Source organism: Pteronotus mesoamericanus, unplaced genomic scaffold (assembly GCF_021234165.1).
Source record: "Pteronotus mesoamericanus isolate MK-2021 breed Mesoamerican mustached bat unplaced genomic scaffold, CSHL_Meso_final contig_40, whole genome shotgun sequence".
Lineage (NCBI taxonomy): Eukaryota > Metazoa > Chordata > Mammalia > Chiroptera > Mormoopidae > Pteronotus > Pteronotus mesoamericanus.
Genome location: NW_026555150.1, coordinates 2,994,231 through 3,011,195, shown reverse-complemented (window position 1 = coordinate 3,011,195; position 16,965 = coordinate 2,994,231). Strand labels below are relative to the sequence as shown.

The following is a 16,965-nucleotide window of genomic DNA, read 5'->3' as shown; positions in this document are numbered from 1 at the left end:
AATTTAATAGATTCCTGGTATCATAGTGATAATTTAACATTCCTCTTTTGTTTCATGGAGATGGTGGTATTACTCAGCAGCTCTGTCAAACAGATATTACTGATTTAGAAGCCATTTTGTTCATTCCTAAACCAATTGTTCTTTTACAGAATGAAGAGCTATAAACTAACCTAAAGGAAACACTAGCTTCTGGAATGTGACAAATTCCAAAGGCATGGGAAGTTTGAAGGTAAAAATTCAAGTTGTGTTTTATTATAAGTAGAAAGGTGGCTATGCACTTAATATTCCATGCTTAAACCTATTTCTGGCATCTGATTTGAAAAGATTTGGTAGTGGTCTACTTCGGGAAAGACAAATCCGGTACTAATGTTCATGTACACTTGGATTAATTGGGGAAAGAGTCAGTTTCCTTTGTCTTCATTGCTTGTTTTACATTTCGAACCTGAGTAAAATGGTTTACATTTCAAATCCAAATCTAATCTAAGAATAATCAGTGAAGAATAATATCAAATTAATATTTTTAAATGAGAAAATATCAGCTTCACAGTTAAAACAGAAACAACACAATTGAAAACACGGCTGTTATATTCAGGTTTTGGTATTTACTGACTCATTTCTCCAAACATCTAGAGAACAAATTAAGTACTTCATGTATTTCTTTTATGGATGATTACAGACGGCACAAAGTAAATAGAATATATTGCCCTGGGAAACTTAAACTCTGCTTGTTCTTACCAAGTTAGCAAGCATATAGTGATAACCTCTTGAATGTTTCCCCAGGATCACAACCTGCAGAAATAATAAGAAATATTGGTTATTCAAGAAGGACATTTTCAATTGCACAATCAATGGGATGGCTAGAACAAATTACTTCTAAATGATCGAAAAAGTGTTAGGTCTCTATACAGTAAAATCACAGTTAATTAGACCAGATTTCACTTTCAGGCAGAGAGTACAGGGAGAATTGCTAATGTCAAAGTTAAAAATGTCAACAACAAGGGAAAAAAGCTCTCTAAATTTCCAGGTCAGTGGCATCGTTGTCACTTAAAATAGATGGCAAAGCAATGAAGCTGATGATCTCCCACCCATGAACTGGATTTCTGTACTTAGCTGTTGAGATGGCAAATGGGCTGAACTTTGCATACAAATTAGAAAATAGAATGTACGGTGCATTTTTTTTTCTTATCTGGAATGCTTAGGGAATAGAACAGTCAAAGAATGGGGTTAATGGGATTTTCAGGTTAATCGAGGTTGCTTTTACTTATTGAAAACTTCTCTAAAATGCTTGCCTTCTTTTTTCCTGCCTTAATATAAAAAACTTGTGACCATCTGTAGATCTTTGGGGGATGAATGTGATGCCCTAGGACAGTGGGGAAGGGGATTTTCCTTTAGGGGACATTTCGCAATGCCTAGAGGCATTTTTGGTTGTCACATCTGGGAGGGGTGACTGGCATCTAGTGGGGAGAGGCAAGGGGTGTTTGTGAGCATCCTACAATGCACAAGACAGCCCCACCCACAACAAAGAATTATCCAGTGAAAAATGTTAGCAGGGTTGAGGTTGAGAAACTCTGTCTTAGGGCCATCATTGTTATCATAATTTTTATGACTAACACTGTACTAATAAGGGCCTTACAATTTAAAAAGTGCTTTTTACCAGCTCACAATATGTAAGCAGATTGAATATTTTCTAAATAAATGTATTGGTTGACAGTTGGAAGTTCTGGCTAAATACCTGGCATAAGCTTATTTCCAGATAGTTGAGTAATGCAAAAATTCTGGTTAATTGAGGATTTTATAAAATGTCACTTTATTGAATATTGACTATGTGTAAAATACTATGTTGAAAGCAGGGAGCGGGAATGAGGAGGGGGATAACATAGTGGTTAAAGACACAAACAGAGGCAGAACCAGGTTTTGTACAGGCCTGATGCTAATACCACTTTAGGAGTCCTCTTTAAGAAAAATAATACAAAATGACAAATACAGTAATTTCAACAAGGCTTGAGAAAGAACCCATGCAAGTAAGAGACCGTTAAGCTTAAGCTTCATGATAAGGTCCATTCTCGACACAGCTGTCAAAAGGTTTAAAAACAATTTGTGGCCCTGGCTGGAGTGGTTCAGTAGATTGAGCGTCGGCCTGCAAATGAAAGTGTTGCCAGATTGATTCCCAGTCAGGGCACAGGCCTGGGTTTTGAGTCAGGTCCCCAGTAGGGGGCATGCGAGAGGCAACCACACATTGGTGTCTCTCTCCCTCTTTCTCCTTCCTTTCCCCCTCTCTAAAAATAAATAAAATCTTAATAAAAAAAACAACTTGTAAAGATAATAAAATTGCATACACACCAAACCAGAACTATATATAAAAGACCATTATAATAATAATAAAAACAACTACCCTTAATTGAGTGCCTAATATATGTTAGGCACTGTGTTTGGTGCTTTATGTGTATTTAATCCCTAGAATAATTTAACAGATTAAGTATCATTGGTTTCATTTTACAGATGAGGAATCTCAGCTAAACAGAGTTTAAGTGATTTGCCCAAGGCCACACAGCTAGGAAGTAGAAAAGCTGGAATTAGAACCTAGGTCTGTCTGCCTCTATAACCCTATTCCTGGCAGTACATTACATGCTTTTTTATGATGTACTGAATGTCAAATACCAATAACTGTTCTAGGTTCTGGGAAAAGAGGAAAAAGAAGTGTCTCAGGCCCTGCTGGGATGGATAAAGAAGGCTTTTCCTGGAGGAGATGAGGTTTAAGATGGCCCAGAGGTGGAAACATGTATTCAAATATCATGCTGACATTGGAAGACCAAGCCATTTCAAGGGTGGGGGGTGGGCGGGCAGAGAGAGAGAGAGAGAGAGAGAGAGAGAGAGAGAGAGAGAGACGAATGAAAGCACTGTTTTCGATTAATTTAAAATATGAACCACATTTCTGACTGATTATTTATAGAAGAAATAAAAGGTTAATGAATGTCTTGAGGAGGTGATTTTTAATGCTGCCATGACACAAAATGAGCTGTTAGATATCTGCTGGGATGTATTCTTCAGTGTTTGCTTGTGAGACACATCCTTACTGGTGACATTTGTTAACTTTTCATGGCAAGCTGAGACCATAGATTTGTTGAATTTTTAATTCACTGACAACCCACAACATAATAAAATCAGAGGGTTTTGAGTTTTGCCAGAATATTGAGCAAGATTCCTAAAGACATTTGGCAGAGCCTAGAGAGAAATAAAGAAGCAAGCCCAAAGGAAACAGTCTTTCTTACCATGGCCAGGACTTAGTGTCTTTGTGAACATGGGAAAGGTGAGAAAAAACTATGGAAAACATTAGTGTTGTGAGAAGAGCTCTGAATGACAACTCAGGAGCCCAACCTTGTCATGTACTTATTGTATGACTGTTGGCAAACAATCCTTATCTGTAGTCCCGAGCAATGAGCTTGACCCTTCCTATCTCAGCAATGTCGTCTAGATCAAACTGAATAACATCCAGAAAGGTGTTTTGGATGTGCATTGTGCAATTATGTGATGTCAAATAACTTTGGGAAGGGGTCATTCACTAAGATTTTTTTTAGGTTCAGAAAAGGCTTAAAGCTATTGGAATATCCACTTTAGTCCACGCCAGGTGGTCTGTTCAGAACAAACACACCTATTTGAAGGTAGGTCTCTCACAACATCATCCTTTCAAAACTTAGCTTAAACTGAAAGAGATGGGAATGTTATCTAACGATAGAAATTTTTAGGTATCACAAGGCTGCCACCTTGAAGGCCATAATTATTTCCTCATCCTTACTTTCAGTGACTTCTTAACTCTTAACACACAGTTCTTACCAATCTTGGTTTCTCAGTTCACAGTAAATTAAAAGCAGCAAATTAGAAGGGCTGTACAGGAGGGAGGAGATGATATTAGAAAGAGGTACATTAGCAGCAGCAGAAGTGACAGACTGACTTAAAGGAGAAGGAAGAGATTTTTTTTTTTTAAGCCGACAGGTTTGTTGTGAATGCCTGAATCGTTATGGTATGATTTACTGCTTTCAGTAATTCCTGCTTGAAAAAAACAGCGATATGTATCATACATGTTAGGGAAGTTTTCTATCAGAAATGCTGAAAGTCTCAATACTTAAGAGAGTATCCTTCACTTATCTTGAAATCTTACGTGGGGCAGAGCCATGATCCTATTGATATGAACTGAGTGAAACCTCACTGCAAAAAGTGTCATTTTGCTCATGGTTTTGCCCTTTTTTGTATTTTTGGTGCAGAGGTTGTTGGAGTAAGAATGGGATAGGTGGGCTGTGCATTTTATGGTACACAGAAGAACGAGTTAGTGGGAGTGGTTTTTTAGTTAGTCCTAAATCTTTATTTTTTTTCCATCTGTTATACATGAACAAGGCATATATTGTACCTTCAGTTATTTATTGACTCTGTTAACCAAAAGAATATTTAGCTTTGCTTTTAAAATAATTATAATAGCTCTTTCTGAATTAGTTTCAGAACTTCAAGTATAAAAGCTGTTTAACAGTCTACTCTGAAATTTAAGAAGGAAATATGAAGTTTCCAAATATATGCACTGTATTTACTGTGCCTTCATAAGATTTGTTGGAGATGATGGATGGCTTGATAGAATGGCACATGTGATAAGTGTAATAAGGGGAAATGGGTGAAATATAGATAAAATTAATGTTTAAGAAAATTTATTTTTACCCCTACAAATCAGACCTGAAAGGAAAAAATGCTACAATCCTCATTCACTGAAACCTAAGCTACAGTTTCCTTTGCAGAAGAAAAAGTTATTACATACTAACACACTGAGTTGTGCATATAAGAGAGCATTAAATTATTTCTTAAAGAAGTCAGTGAGTCATAGTAAACCCATTTTGAGACTTCCCCTTATTGACTCCCCCATCGACTTATCCATGAAATTGGGGCCTGGGTAACACTAAAGAGTTAAAAATAATTCAGAATCTGTTAATTTGGTTTTTTATGTGAGAGGCCTTTTCATTTTCAATTTAATGCTTAATCTTGACATTTTCATAATTTTATAAAATTTGAAGTTAAATTACTCCACAAGACTATGTGAGAGAGGCCTACAGACCCCTCGGGAGCAAAAACATTTCTTTGGGGGTTGCACAACAATGTGAATGTATTTAATCACTTTACACTTAAAAATGGTTAAGATGGTTATGTTATGTGTATTTTACCACAATAAAAAATATTGGGAAAATGTCTCAAAGAAGACAAAACATGGAAAAATGATCTATTTTTCCAAGCTCACATTAAAAAAAAAATGTTTGTTGAAGTGTCTGTGTTTTCCCCCCTCTGATCCAGCTGGTATGCAGATTAGGTTATTTACAGACCAAAGTGTCTCCAGGTTTGAATTTTCTATGTTAGTACCGAAAAGGTATCTATGTATAAAGATTGCTCTGCCTTTGAGTACAAAACATACCTTGTTGTTTACCTTAATCTCTTTCTGTTTGGTTCAGGGACCTGAGGATGTTTGGGGGGCTGGGGAGAGAAATGGGGGAGGTTTTGGTTTTCATTCACTGGATTTACCTATTGTATAGGTATTTTCTCTTTAAGAAAAAGCTATTAACTCATATTCCTTGTGCTCAAAGAGAAGACATTTTTAAGCCTCTCCCTTGTCTGCTTCCTTAGTTTAAAAAAGTTGCCGTATGCCAACCTATCTAATTTCAGCTGTTGGAAGTTAAATTGTGATATGCTACAGAAATCAGCCTTAGAATACGTCATATTTCCCAGAAGAAATCTCCCATCAGACATGATAAAAGCTGTTCATTTTTTTGGAATGAAAACCCGAAGTACTAACGTGCTTTGGTCTTAGTAAACACATATCAGAAGTCAATTCTGTGAGAATTATTTTCTAATAATCTCAATTTGCACACACATGCTCTCCTATAACTGAACGACAGTGCTTCATATTGCAGTCTTGAATAAATGTGCTGGATTAGTGAGGGAGAGAAGAGTCAATCACTTGTACTGAAGTCAGCCCCATGGGAGTGGGAGTGGGGGTGGTACAGATGGGGAAAGAATGGCTGACACTTTTCATAGAGAAGGAAAATGGGAGTATAACCAAGAAATCTCATCAGTGCTTATGCTGTCTACAGGGAAGCTTATGCAGAGAGAAGGCAAATGAATAAGATATCAAAAACAATGCTAGGATGTAAGGATTAAAGGACAAGAATTTTACCAAAGAACATGTCTTTAGGAAGTTCCACTTCCCAGACTCCGATATTGCATTCACTATGACTGAATGATATATGTGAAAGATTTAATGATAAACAGTGGGAAAGAAAAAGAGTACAAATTAGGGCAATAAATGGCCACAATAAGTTAAAAGAGCAACAGATTATTCTTGCTCCAAGGGATAAGGGACCGTTTCAATGCATGTTGATCTTGGTGGGAACACCTCATTTTATTAACCCTAAAATAGTATATCTCAAATTTCATTCCTTCACAAACTTCCTTAATGATTTAAGTCCTAGCCACATACCATAATACCATTATTTACTTAATATTTATCTTTACAGATATTTCTTCAATTTAGCCACATCCAAAGCAATAATATCCATGAAACTACAGACAGGAAAATAAATATAGTTGTATAAAAATAAAATATATTCATCCAGATGCTACTGAAAATTCTCTGATGTATCACTAGGAGTGGTAGGAAATATTGCCTTAAAGCCATTATGTCTTTAGGGAAGAGAATGCAGATCATGTCTTCTTGTTCTGATAAAATAAGGTTAATTTGCCTTATGGTTCAGATTTTAAGAGTATCTCCATCTACTTTGAAAGTTTCATGACTCTTGTAAGGGAGCAAAATAATGGGCAGAGCTTGAGAGGTAGCAAATAATGCCTGGGACTGGGTACAATGACAAATCTGGAAACTTACAAAAGCATTTTGTAAGGTGAATTACATGTGCTGCTGCACCCAGGAAGCCCAGCAGTTTTGGTCAGCTAGAGTTCTTGGTCATGGGGTCAATAATAAATACTTAAAACACCTGGATCTTTCCACCAGTTGACTTTTTATAAAATGATGCATTTCCAAACACTGTGCGTTTTCTTAGAGTAACTCATGTAGAAGACCTTATACAGTATCCTATTTATACTTGGAAATATTCTAGACTTTTCTTCATGGAGGAGAGGTAGGGGTAATTTTAACTAGTACTCAACCTATAATAATACAGCAGAGAGACTTTTGTAGCTTCTCTGTATTTTGTATTGTCTATCCCCCCAGATTAGTGATAATTTATTTTAAACAATACATTTTAAAATTTTTTCATGCATTCTTCTATGAAATTTACTGTCAACTATTTTATGTTCATATTCACAGCAACTTTTGTTTGAAAAATTATAATTTTATTCTAAATATCAAATTGTATCTTTTTTCTCTGTAGATTTTGCAAAATTGCTTGAGCCTAAAACACTTTAACCCTGAATTTCTGACTAAGGCCTACTAGAAGGATTACATGAATGGTGAGTAGAAGGCTTGGTGGTGCCAGTGGACTCATTACTTGGATTAAAAAAAAAAAAGAAATGGCGATATCTGACATACAACTGGGTAGTCACTCAAATACGTGTCGTTTCCAGCCACAACCAGTTGGGCATAGGTAGGATAATGCAGGACGTCCTTCAATGGCTCAGGAATCACACCTTACCATCTTTAGGTGGGACCAGCAACTCTAGCATCACAACTATTGTGACAACTTACAGTATTTAAACTTGTAAGAATCTAAATGAATCACCCTTAGAGCTTAGAACAAATATATATTTTTAAAGGTGATGTACTAGAAGGAGCTATGAACCTTGAGGTCAGATGGTTCTGGATTCAAATCCTGCCATTTACTTATTGAGTACAAAATTGAACCATGAATGGTTGGATAGAATATTAGAGACCTAGGTTCAGCCCAGAATAATGGAGTCTACAAATTGGGAGGGGAGGGGAAGAAACATGTGAGGTGGGAATGTGGAGAATAGGAGTTTTCCTTAGAATGCCCTGATTATAGCTTTGTGAATGTTTTCTGTTTGTGCAATACTTCCACGATTGGACACCCTAATCTGTTTGTTGAAGGAAGTTAGTGAACATATTTATATTTTCTAATAAAAGTAAATATCTCTCAGAAAGCCAGTGTTTTGGGGGGCCTTTGATTTTTCAGGATAGTTGCTTACTTGGCTGGTTTCTGGGATCCATGTCATTTAAGTGTATCTCAATTTGCAAGTGGATGACAAATGAGAGAAGTTTAGTTCGTGGGAGGCAAAAATACAGAATTCTAATTCACAAATGTTTGATTTGGTCTTTCATACTTGCTGTTTGAATTTGGCACTATCTTCCCCATTCTGATAGCTCATTCACCTTTGCAATTACACTGACACAGTAACAGTTCAAGTACTCTAGGCAGAATCCCAGACTTTCAGCCAAAAATAGGGGACTTCTGAAAGCTGATTATTAAATATTCAGAGATTTTAACCATTGGTAGCTTGAAATTGGCCATTGTGGGAGTGTTTACACTACAGAAATCAGCCAGCACCACAAATCAGTTCTTCCCTCCATCTTTACCTTGAGAACCAGTTTACCAGCATACCACTGGACTCAGAAGAAATAGGGATTGAAGTCCCTAGTGGATAGAAGGGTTGCCTTTCTTAACCATATTTCATTCTTTTTAAAAAAGATTTTATTTATTTATAGAGAGGGGAAGGGAGGGAGAAAGAGGAGAGAAACATCAATGTGTGGTTGCCTTTTGTGCACCCTGTACCTGGGACCTGGCCCACAACCCAGGTATGTGCTTGACTGGGAATCAAACCAGCGACCCTCTGGTTCACAGGCCAGCGCTCAATCCACTAAACCACACCAGCCAGGGTTATTTCATTCTTTTTCAATGAACATTTGTTGAGTTCCTGCTCTGTACTAAACTTGGGGTAAGACATTGGGTAGACAGAAATTGCCAAAGCCTGCCCTAGCCTGGTAGGTCTCATCATCAGAGCAGGAAAGACTGACAAATTAACAGACAAATATAATCCAGTGGAAGAAGTGTGGGAATAGAAATATATACAAAGTACAACTGAGGAGAGAATGATTAACACGTAACCTGCTAGAAAGTACTTTGTCTCCAGGTAAAGACCTAAAGAACTTTTTTCCTTTGGTTTTTATAAGTGGAAACCTGACAAACAGGTAACTAAAAGAGAATGTGATTTTGAAAATAGTGAGATATTTCAGAAAACTATTTCTCTTGATTTCAGGAGAGTCTGGCTGTTTTACAGTGCGTATACACTAGAGGAAAGATTTTTATTTGGATCAACTATAGGTATTTGTTGTGATAGTAGCCAGGGCTGCTCCATAATAAATTGTGACCAAAACGATTGGTGGAAAAAGCAAACTTAGAAGGGATAGGCATAATTATATAGTAAATATAAAGGGATCTGCACCCAAGCTTTGCCAATTACAACCTGTATAACCTTAGGCAAGTTACTTATCCTTTCAGTTTTTCATCTGTAAAAGAGGGAATGTAATACAGTATTCCCCTATTATTTGTGGTTTCTCTATCCATGGTTTCAGTTACCTGTGGTCAAATGTAGTCCAAAAATATTAAATGGAAAATTCTAGAAATAAACAATTCATATGTTTTAACTTACATGCTATTCTGTGATAAAATCTCATGCCGTCTTGCTCCATCCCACCAAACACATGAATCATCCCTTTGTCCAGTGGATCCATACTGTACACATGCCAAGCCTAAGTTACTCACTTAGTAGCCATCTCAGTTATCAGATTGACTGTGGTGGTATCACAGTGCTCAGTGTTCGGGTAACCCTTGTTGTACTTAATTAATTATTGCCCCAGATTGCAAGAGTACTGATGCTGGCAATTCAAATATGCCAACGAGGAGCCATAAAGTACTTCCTTTGAGTGAAAAGTATGTACATATAGGGAAAAAATTGTATACAGGGTCTGGCACAAATACCGCCCTTTCTCTATTACAAACTTTTATTACAAAATCGTAAGCATTTAATTCTGTAACAAAATAATATCACACTCAAGCACATCATATGACATTTTAGGTGAAATGTTCAAATTAAAACTATATATAATCACACACATATTATCTACCAACCACACTCAAGCAGGACTTACTTCTGTTGGACCCTGTGTACACACACACATACGCATACACACATGCACACACACAGAGTTCACTACTATCCATGGTTTCAGGCACCCTGTGGAGGTCTTGAAACATATCTCCTGTGGATAAGGGGGACTATTGTAATCGAGAGGCAATGGAATAGGGTGGTCAAGACTGCAGACTAGACTGCCTGGGTTGGAGTCTCTACTTTGCCCTTTAATAGCTGTGTGACTTTGGGCAATTAACTTAGACTAATTTTGCTATGAAGATACTGAAACAGAATTTATCATTAGTAACTACTTCATTGAATTATAGTGAGGAATAAATGAAATATGTATCTATAGATCTTAACACAGTGTCTGATACTCATCCTATGTTAATGTTTTCCCTTTCTTATTCCTAGTGAAAAGCCCTCTCCCTCCATCCTTCCATGTGGAAATTACATCTATCATTACATCTATCAAGATGTGTGTGGGGAGCCCTGGCTGGGATGGCTCAGTGGATTGAGTGCTGGCCCATGAACCAAAGGGTCCCTGGTTCGATTCCTGGTTGGGGCACATGCCTGGGTTGCGGGCCAGGTCCCCAGCAAGGGGCATGCAAGATACAGCCACACATTGATGTTTCTCTCCCTCTCTTTCTCCCTCCCTTCCCCTCTCTCTAACAAAATAAAATTAAAACTAAAGAAAAAAGATGTGTGTGGAGAGGTGGAGGTGGGAGGAGGTTCTGCCCAAAGACAAAGGAGCACACGCAATTATCTAACTGCTCATATGTAGTTTTCGTCATGTTTGTACCACAGGAGAGAATGGGGGTTGGAGGCAGTGAGAGAGGTGAGAGCGGAAATTTGGCCAAGTCAGTAAGAAAGATCTCTCCTTTGCATTGTTGATCATTGTCCAGTAGTCTCAGGCTCACCTACTCTGATAGTAACAATAGGACCTTCACCTTATTGATGCTTTATTTCAGAAGCAAGGAGGCATAGGTATTTCAGGCTTTCTTAGGAACTTGAATTCACAGAGGCTTTGAGGGTAGAGAGAACATTAAGGAACACAATCCATATTCCTTGGATGCCCAGGCTACAGGAATGCCTTAGGACAGTATTTCTCAAAGTGTATGCTATATGGATAACCTTGAGACTTCATGAAAATATAAGTACTTGAGCACCTCTCCAGAAAGTCTGACTCAGAAAGTCTCGCTTGGGACCAGGAAGTCTTGCATTTTAATTCTCAGGTGATCGTGATACACACTGAAATCTAAGAACTACCTTTCCAGATGATAATAAATGCACTTTGAAAAGCTAAAAGCAGGGCCTTCGTTGATGGGATTCTCATGAAAATGGGGAAGAAGAGAGACATTGAACTTATGGGGTACTCCGTTGGGGAGCTCTCATGGGAAGCCCTGGGCAGGAGGCAGGCAGCATGAGGATACTCACCCAGACTCCTGGGAAAGGAGCCAAAAAAGGAACTTCTGAAAGGTTCTTGTTTTAGATAGAGCTGTATCAGAGGCAGACTCTGAGACAAAGAATTGAGGGCCAGTCTTTTAATTGGGAGATGATTCCAGGCAGTGTTGGTAGGGGAGTGAGGAAATGACACAGCAAAGGGAAAGAAACTAATATAGGAGCATTAATTAGCAGGTTAGCTCTGAGCACCTCTGGGAGTGGTGTGAAACACACCCACCTAAAAGTCTGGAAACTGAAGTCTTTGTCTTTCAATTCCCATTTTGATAGCTTCTGTCAGGAGTATTAGTTCCCTGCTCTGCACCAACATTTCTGACTTGTCTCATTCTCAGGCTGAGAGAAAGTCTTTAGGTTGAGAGTAGTATTTGCTTATAATACAATGCCGCTGACATATGTAAAAATGGCTAGTGCCAAGGGTATAACTACAATAATCTTTATGTCAAATATATTGTACTGTACAATTTACATATTGCTTTGATATATATCATTGCAACTGATAAAAAATGAGGTGGACAGTGAAGGATAATGGTAGTGGGAGTGGACTCTGGAGTCAGATCAACCTAGAACACCAGTTCTTCCTTTCCATTGCTGAGTGACCTTGGAGAAGTCATTTTATCTCTTTGCATCTCACTTTCTACATCTGTGAAATAGAGATCATAATGCTGCCTACTTCTAAAAGTTAAGTAAAACCTAAATGAGGAAATGCCTTTAAAAGTCCTAGCAGAATGTGCTTCAGAAATAAGGAGATTCAACCAATATTTCTTACCTTTCTCCCATCCCTATTTCTTTACTCATCCCATGTACCCCACAGCATATATAACCTCAGATACGGCACTGAGGTGGTACTCACTGTAATGTTCCTAACATGAAGAAAAGTCCAGATTGCTTATGAAGCAGTAGAAGAAGTTGCCATTTAAAATATAAAATCTAGAAAAGTGTACTGAGGGGATGGACATTGAACTTGTTCAGATGCAGGAAAGACTTTCCCCCTTGAGAGGAAGATATCTTTTAGACCAGCAATCCCCAATCTTTTTGGCACCAGGGACCAGTTTTGTGGAAGACAATTTTTCCACGGACAGGCGAGGGGAGGGGAGGATGGCTAGGGGAGGGGGGATGGCTGGAGGTGGAACTCAGGCAGTAATACCAGCAAAGCTTTGCTCACTTACCCACTGCTCACCTCCTGCTTTGTGGCCCGGTTCCTAACAGGCTATAGACTCATACCCATCCATGGCCTGGAGGTTTGGGACCCCTGTTCTAGACCAAATTTTGAATGATGAGGGGATGCTATTGCTGGCAAAGAGAAGGGAAGAGAGGATCCCAGATGTGAAGATGCTCTGGAACAAGACCTGGTGGTGGGACATAGCAGAACACAAACATAAGCTAACATCTATTGAGCACTTACTGTGTACAGTCTATTGAGCACTTACTGTGTACACGGTAAGTATACACAGTAAGTGTTCGATAGATGTTAGCTTATATTTGTCTTCTGTTAAAGGATTTTATGTGCTTTATCTCACTGAATCCTAACCACAGCCCTTTAAGATTGGTTCTATTATTAATTTAATCTTCCATGTTAGGAAATTGAAGCACAGAGAAGTTGGTTCACTTGCCAGAGGTCTCACAGGCAGAAAATCATGGAACCTTTAGTGAAAAGCAGATTTGTCTGACTCCAAAGCCCAGTCACTAAGTGTTAGCAGCTATAATAATAATTACCGATTATAAGAATTATCATTATTACTGTGGATAATCAGATCCCACCATGAATTCAGTTCAACAAAGACTGAGCACCTACCACTATCATGTATTATTAGCTAAGTGGGGAGCAGTTATGGCTTGAATCTTTAGAAATGCTCCCTTGTTGTGAGGTACCCTGGGAATTTCCCTTTAGTTTCCCCTAATTATTTCTCAAAGCTTTGGGCTTGGTTCATATGATCATGACTCCAACTTTTGACTCCCTATCAGCACATGACATGAGTTGTCATCATTTAATCACAAGCTACACTTGTGATGAATGTTGGATAATTAGAACAAAAGCACAGAAAAAATAATTAGAGGGAACCAAAGGGAAGAGGCTCACAGCCTTGAACAAGAGACTGTGTGAAGGTTTCTAGGACTCAGTCCCTGAAGCTCTGACAATGTATTTTGATCCTTGTTTGAATGCAAATGAACGACTCCATCAAATCATAGGCAGTTTGTCAGAGTGCAGGTTATTTAGCTAGTTAATTAAAAGTCTGAGTGAGCTACTGCCTCTCTGCACTGGGCTCTGAAGATAACCAAACCTGTGTTCTGACCAGGCAAGTTAATTTAAAATAAGTGACCTGAATTGGGTAATGGCTGCAAGTTCAAATTCAAGAATCACTATAATTAGTCCCAGATGGATCTTAATTGTTCTTTCAGGAAACAGAGTGGAGAAGAGGGAAAGAGCAATGCCCAAGCCCAAAGTAAAGGTTATTAGCCATACCTTTCAAAAGCAGGGGAGCTGATTGGGGAAGGGCTTAGTTAATGTGCTATAACAAGAGTTCTACTGCTGCCTTTTCAAATGCATCCTTCTAGATGTGGTATGTAAAATGGATCTAGATTTTTTTTTTTTTGAAATAGGGACTAGAATCCAGCAGTCTTAACTGTGTGGTTTCAGGCAAGTTATTTAATCTTATGTCTCTTATCTACATAATGGAGCAAACACTATTAAGCCTACCTACCTCAGAGGATTGAAGGAGATAATTTGTAAAAAAAAGCTTTGAAAAAATATGAAAAGCTCTACAAGGCAGTATTTATTCTTGTTCAAATCCGGGAGAGTTTCCTAATCAAAGATTTTTGATTTTAGAGTGTAAGGCTAGTCTAGCTGTGTGCCTCTTCTTATTTTTTCCTTAGACTTTTCCAAAAACCAGTTACCTTCTGAACTATACCTCTGGAAAGGTTAAAGGATCACAGTAGGCAGTATGTTCCGCATCATATCTGTATGGTGATACATGATGTTCTAATTTCTTAGGAGGTGTACCCACAGAGCTGAAAATGACTTCAGCTTTGTGGGATTTTGGAAGAAGACAGAGAGTACACACATTTAGCATTTTTTTATTATGAAATTGGATTCTTTTCCACTTACGCTAATATAAATCTTTGACTTGAAATAACGTGCTGGCACAACACTGTGGTACCACAAGGTTAGTGTAAGTCACAGTGAGAGCAGAATGGCTTTATCCCCACTTATTTATTATATGAATGCATGGGTTTCTTTTCAGTATTCTCATACATTCTAATTACCCATATCTTCCCAAACTCTGGAAGCCAAATAATAAGAATTTGTACAATGGTAGAAATAAATTAAGTGTAAAAAACTCATAGCCCAGTACAAAACCTTGGAAAACCAAGAATTTGACCATTTTGGGATGCACAAATGACTGCTTTTGAAGATGCTTTTCTTTCCCAATTTTACTTTTTAAAGGGAATTTCATTGTGCTGTCCCTTTGGGTATCTAAGAAAGACATTTACAACCTATGCCTACTGACAGTAATCACAACTGTTTATTCTTTAAGCTTAACTGAAACTCATTAAAAGGACTTGCTTTTAGATCAGATTCTACATTCTACCTTGTTAGATGAGCCAAGCAAATAATGGAATTGTGTCTCCCAGAACTGCATTGCCATCAAAGGGCTGTGCCTTTTGCTGGAAAGAATAATAGTGCACAAATAAACAAATAGCATTGACTCAACATTATCCTTCATCACTGGGAAAACCCCTTTCATGGTGGGAAGCAGCAGAGGACACAGCTTTATGAAGATTTTGCTGAGGTTTAAGTCATAGGCTGAGCAGTCATGTCTAAAAGTCTCCTTGGGGGAGTTCTGTGATGCGCCATGAGTAAAAACGATAACATATAGGACTGGGAATTATTCTCTAAGTGAAAAATGTCAGGGCTCTTTTTTTTTTCCTGAATAAAGTAGAGAAGCTATTTATTAAATTCAACAAACATTTTTTGAGTACTTGCTAGGCTCCAAACTGCTTTAGGTGCTGGGGATACAGCACTGAAAAAAACATTTAAAAAACCCTTACCCTCATGAAGCCTATTTTCTAGTTCAGTTGTCTAATAATAACCCCTTCTTGTGAATTCCTCCATGGTTTCCATTTCTCATATTTCCTTCAGGATACTATTTACCCAAGTTATGCATGTACCCCGCCACCCCAATTAGGCTGTCCTTGAGGGCAGGGACCCAGTTTAAACTTGCTAGTATGTACCTTATTAATTGAATACTCTAGGCAGGCGTCCAATCAATATTTGTGAATGATGAAAAAGCAAGGACTACAAACACAGGAGACGAGGATAAGAAGTAACATTAACTTTATATGTGGTCTTTCTTGTGTAGAACATTTTCATAGGAACAGGCTGCATTAACCTAAACACTAATTCCAGGCAGCTGGATGGGAAGTGGGAAAGGGTGAGAATGCAGGTGTCTTATTTAGGAGAGTTCATATGTAGATATCTATTTGGTCCATGTATTGACACAATCTTGGTTAGTGTGTGACACTAACCAAGTGTCATATTGGAATCAGATCTGGGTTTAAACCCTAGCCTTTTAGCTCATGACTTGTGTGGCCATTATATATGTTAGTCCCTCTCTTAGCACCCATTTTTTCATTGTAAAATGATGGGGTAGTTTAATTCCTAAGCAGATTCTTTTGGTTTCAGATACCATGGTACTGTATTTTCTGGAGGAAACATTCCATTTCTTGAGGATCAAAAGGTTATGATGAAAAGGAGCATTATGTTCTGGCCAATATAGTGTGTTATTATAGTATCTATTTCTAACATTCTGCTTTATGACATGTGAGTTATTCTCAATTTCCTAATTTAGCACTGCTTATTAGCATTCACTCTGACAAGTAAGTGGGGTTTGTCATACCCATGCAAATATAAATTTCCACCCTCTTCCTCCAAATCAGATGAACTATTGGTCCTTAAAGACTCAGATCAACAAATCATCAGGAGAAAGCCTCCTTGATTTCTGAGTTAGGCTGAATTAGGTATGTTTCTTCTGTATTCCCATTAGGATTTGTTTTCCCCTCTGTAACTGTACTTATTCCACTAGGCCATAATCATTTGTTTACTTCAATGTTTCCTTACTAAACTATGAGCTCCTTGAGGGATGGAACAATGTCTTATTTGTTTTTCACCTTTTCTCTAAACTTATTACTGGCTTTTATCAGGACAAATGACAAACAGTGTGAATAGGAATGTTGTCTTACTTTCAAGAAGAGCTTGAAACCATCTCCTTATATTGAAATATAATCAGATCTACTGGAATGGATTATGCATAAAATCTTGCTTACTTTTTTCATGCAGTTAAAAAGAAAAAGTAATTTACTTGTTTCCTTCCTTGAAAATTA

The 16,965-nt window shown here is 37.9% G+C and overlaps 1 protein-coding gene across 1 annotated transcript in view; it reads right to left on the bottom strand.

The window, feature by feature from the left end:
* Nucleotides 1–16,965, bottom strand: part of GRIA3 (glutamate ionotropic receptor AMPA type subunit 3) — a 393,069-nt gene that overhangs the window by 152,716 nt on the left and 223,388 nt on the right. The window contains exon 5 of the mRNA XM_054576984.1: nt 736–789. Coding sequence (XP_054432959.1) covers nt 736–789 — 54 coding nt within the window. The remainder of the gene's footprint in view (nt 1–735; nt 790–16,965) is intronic.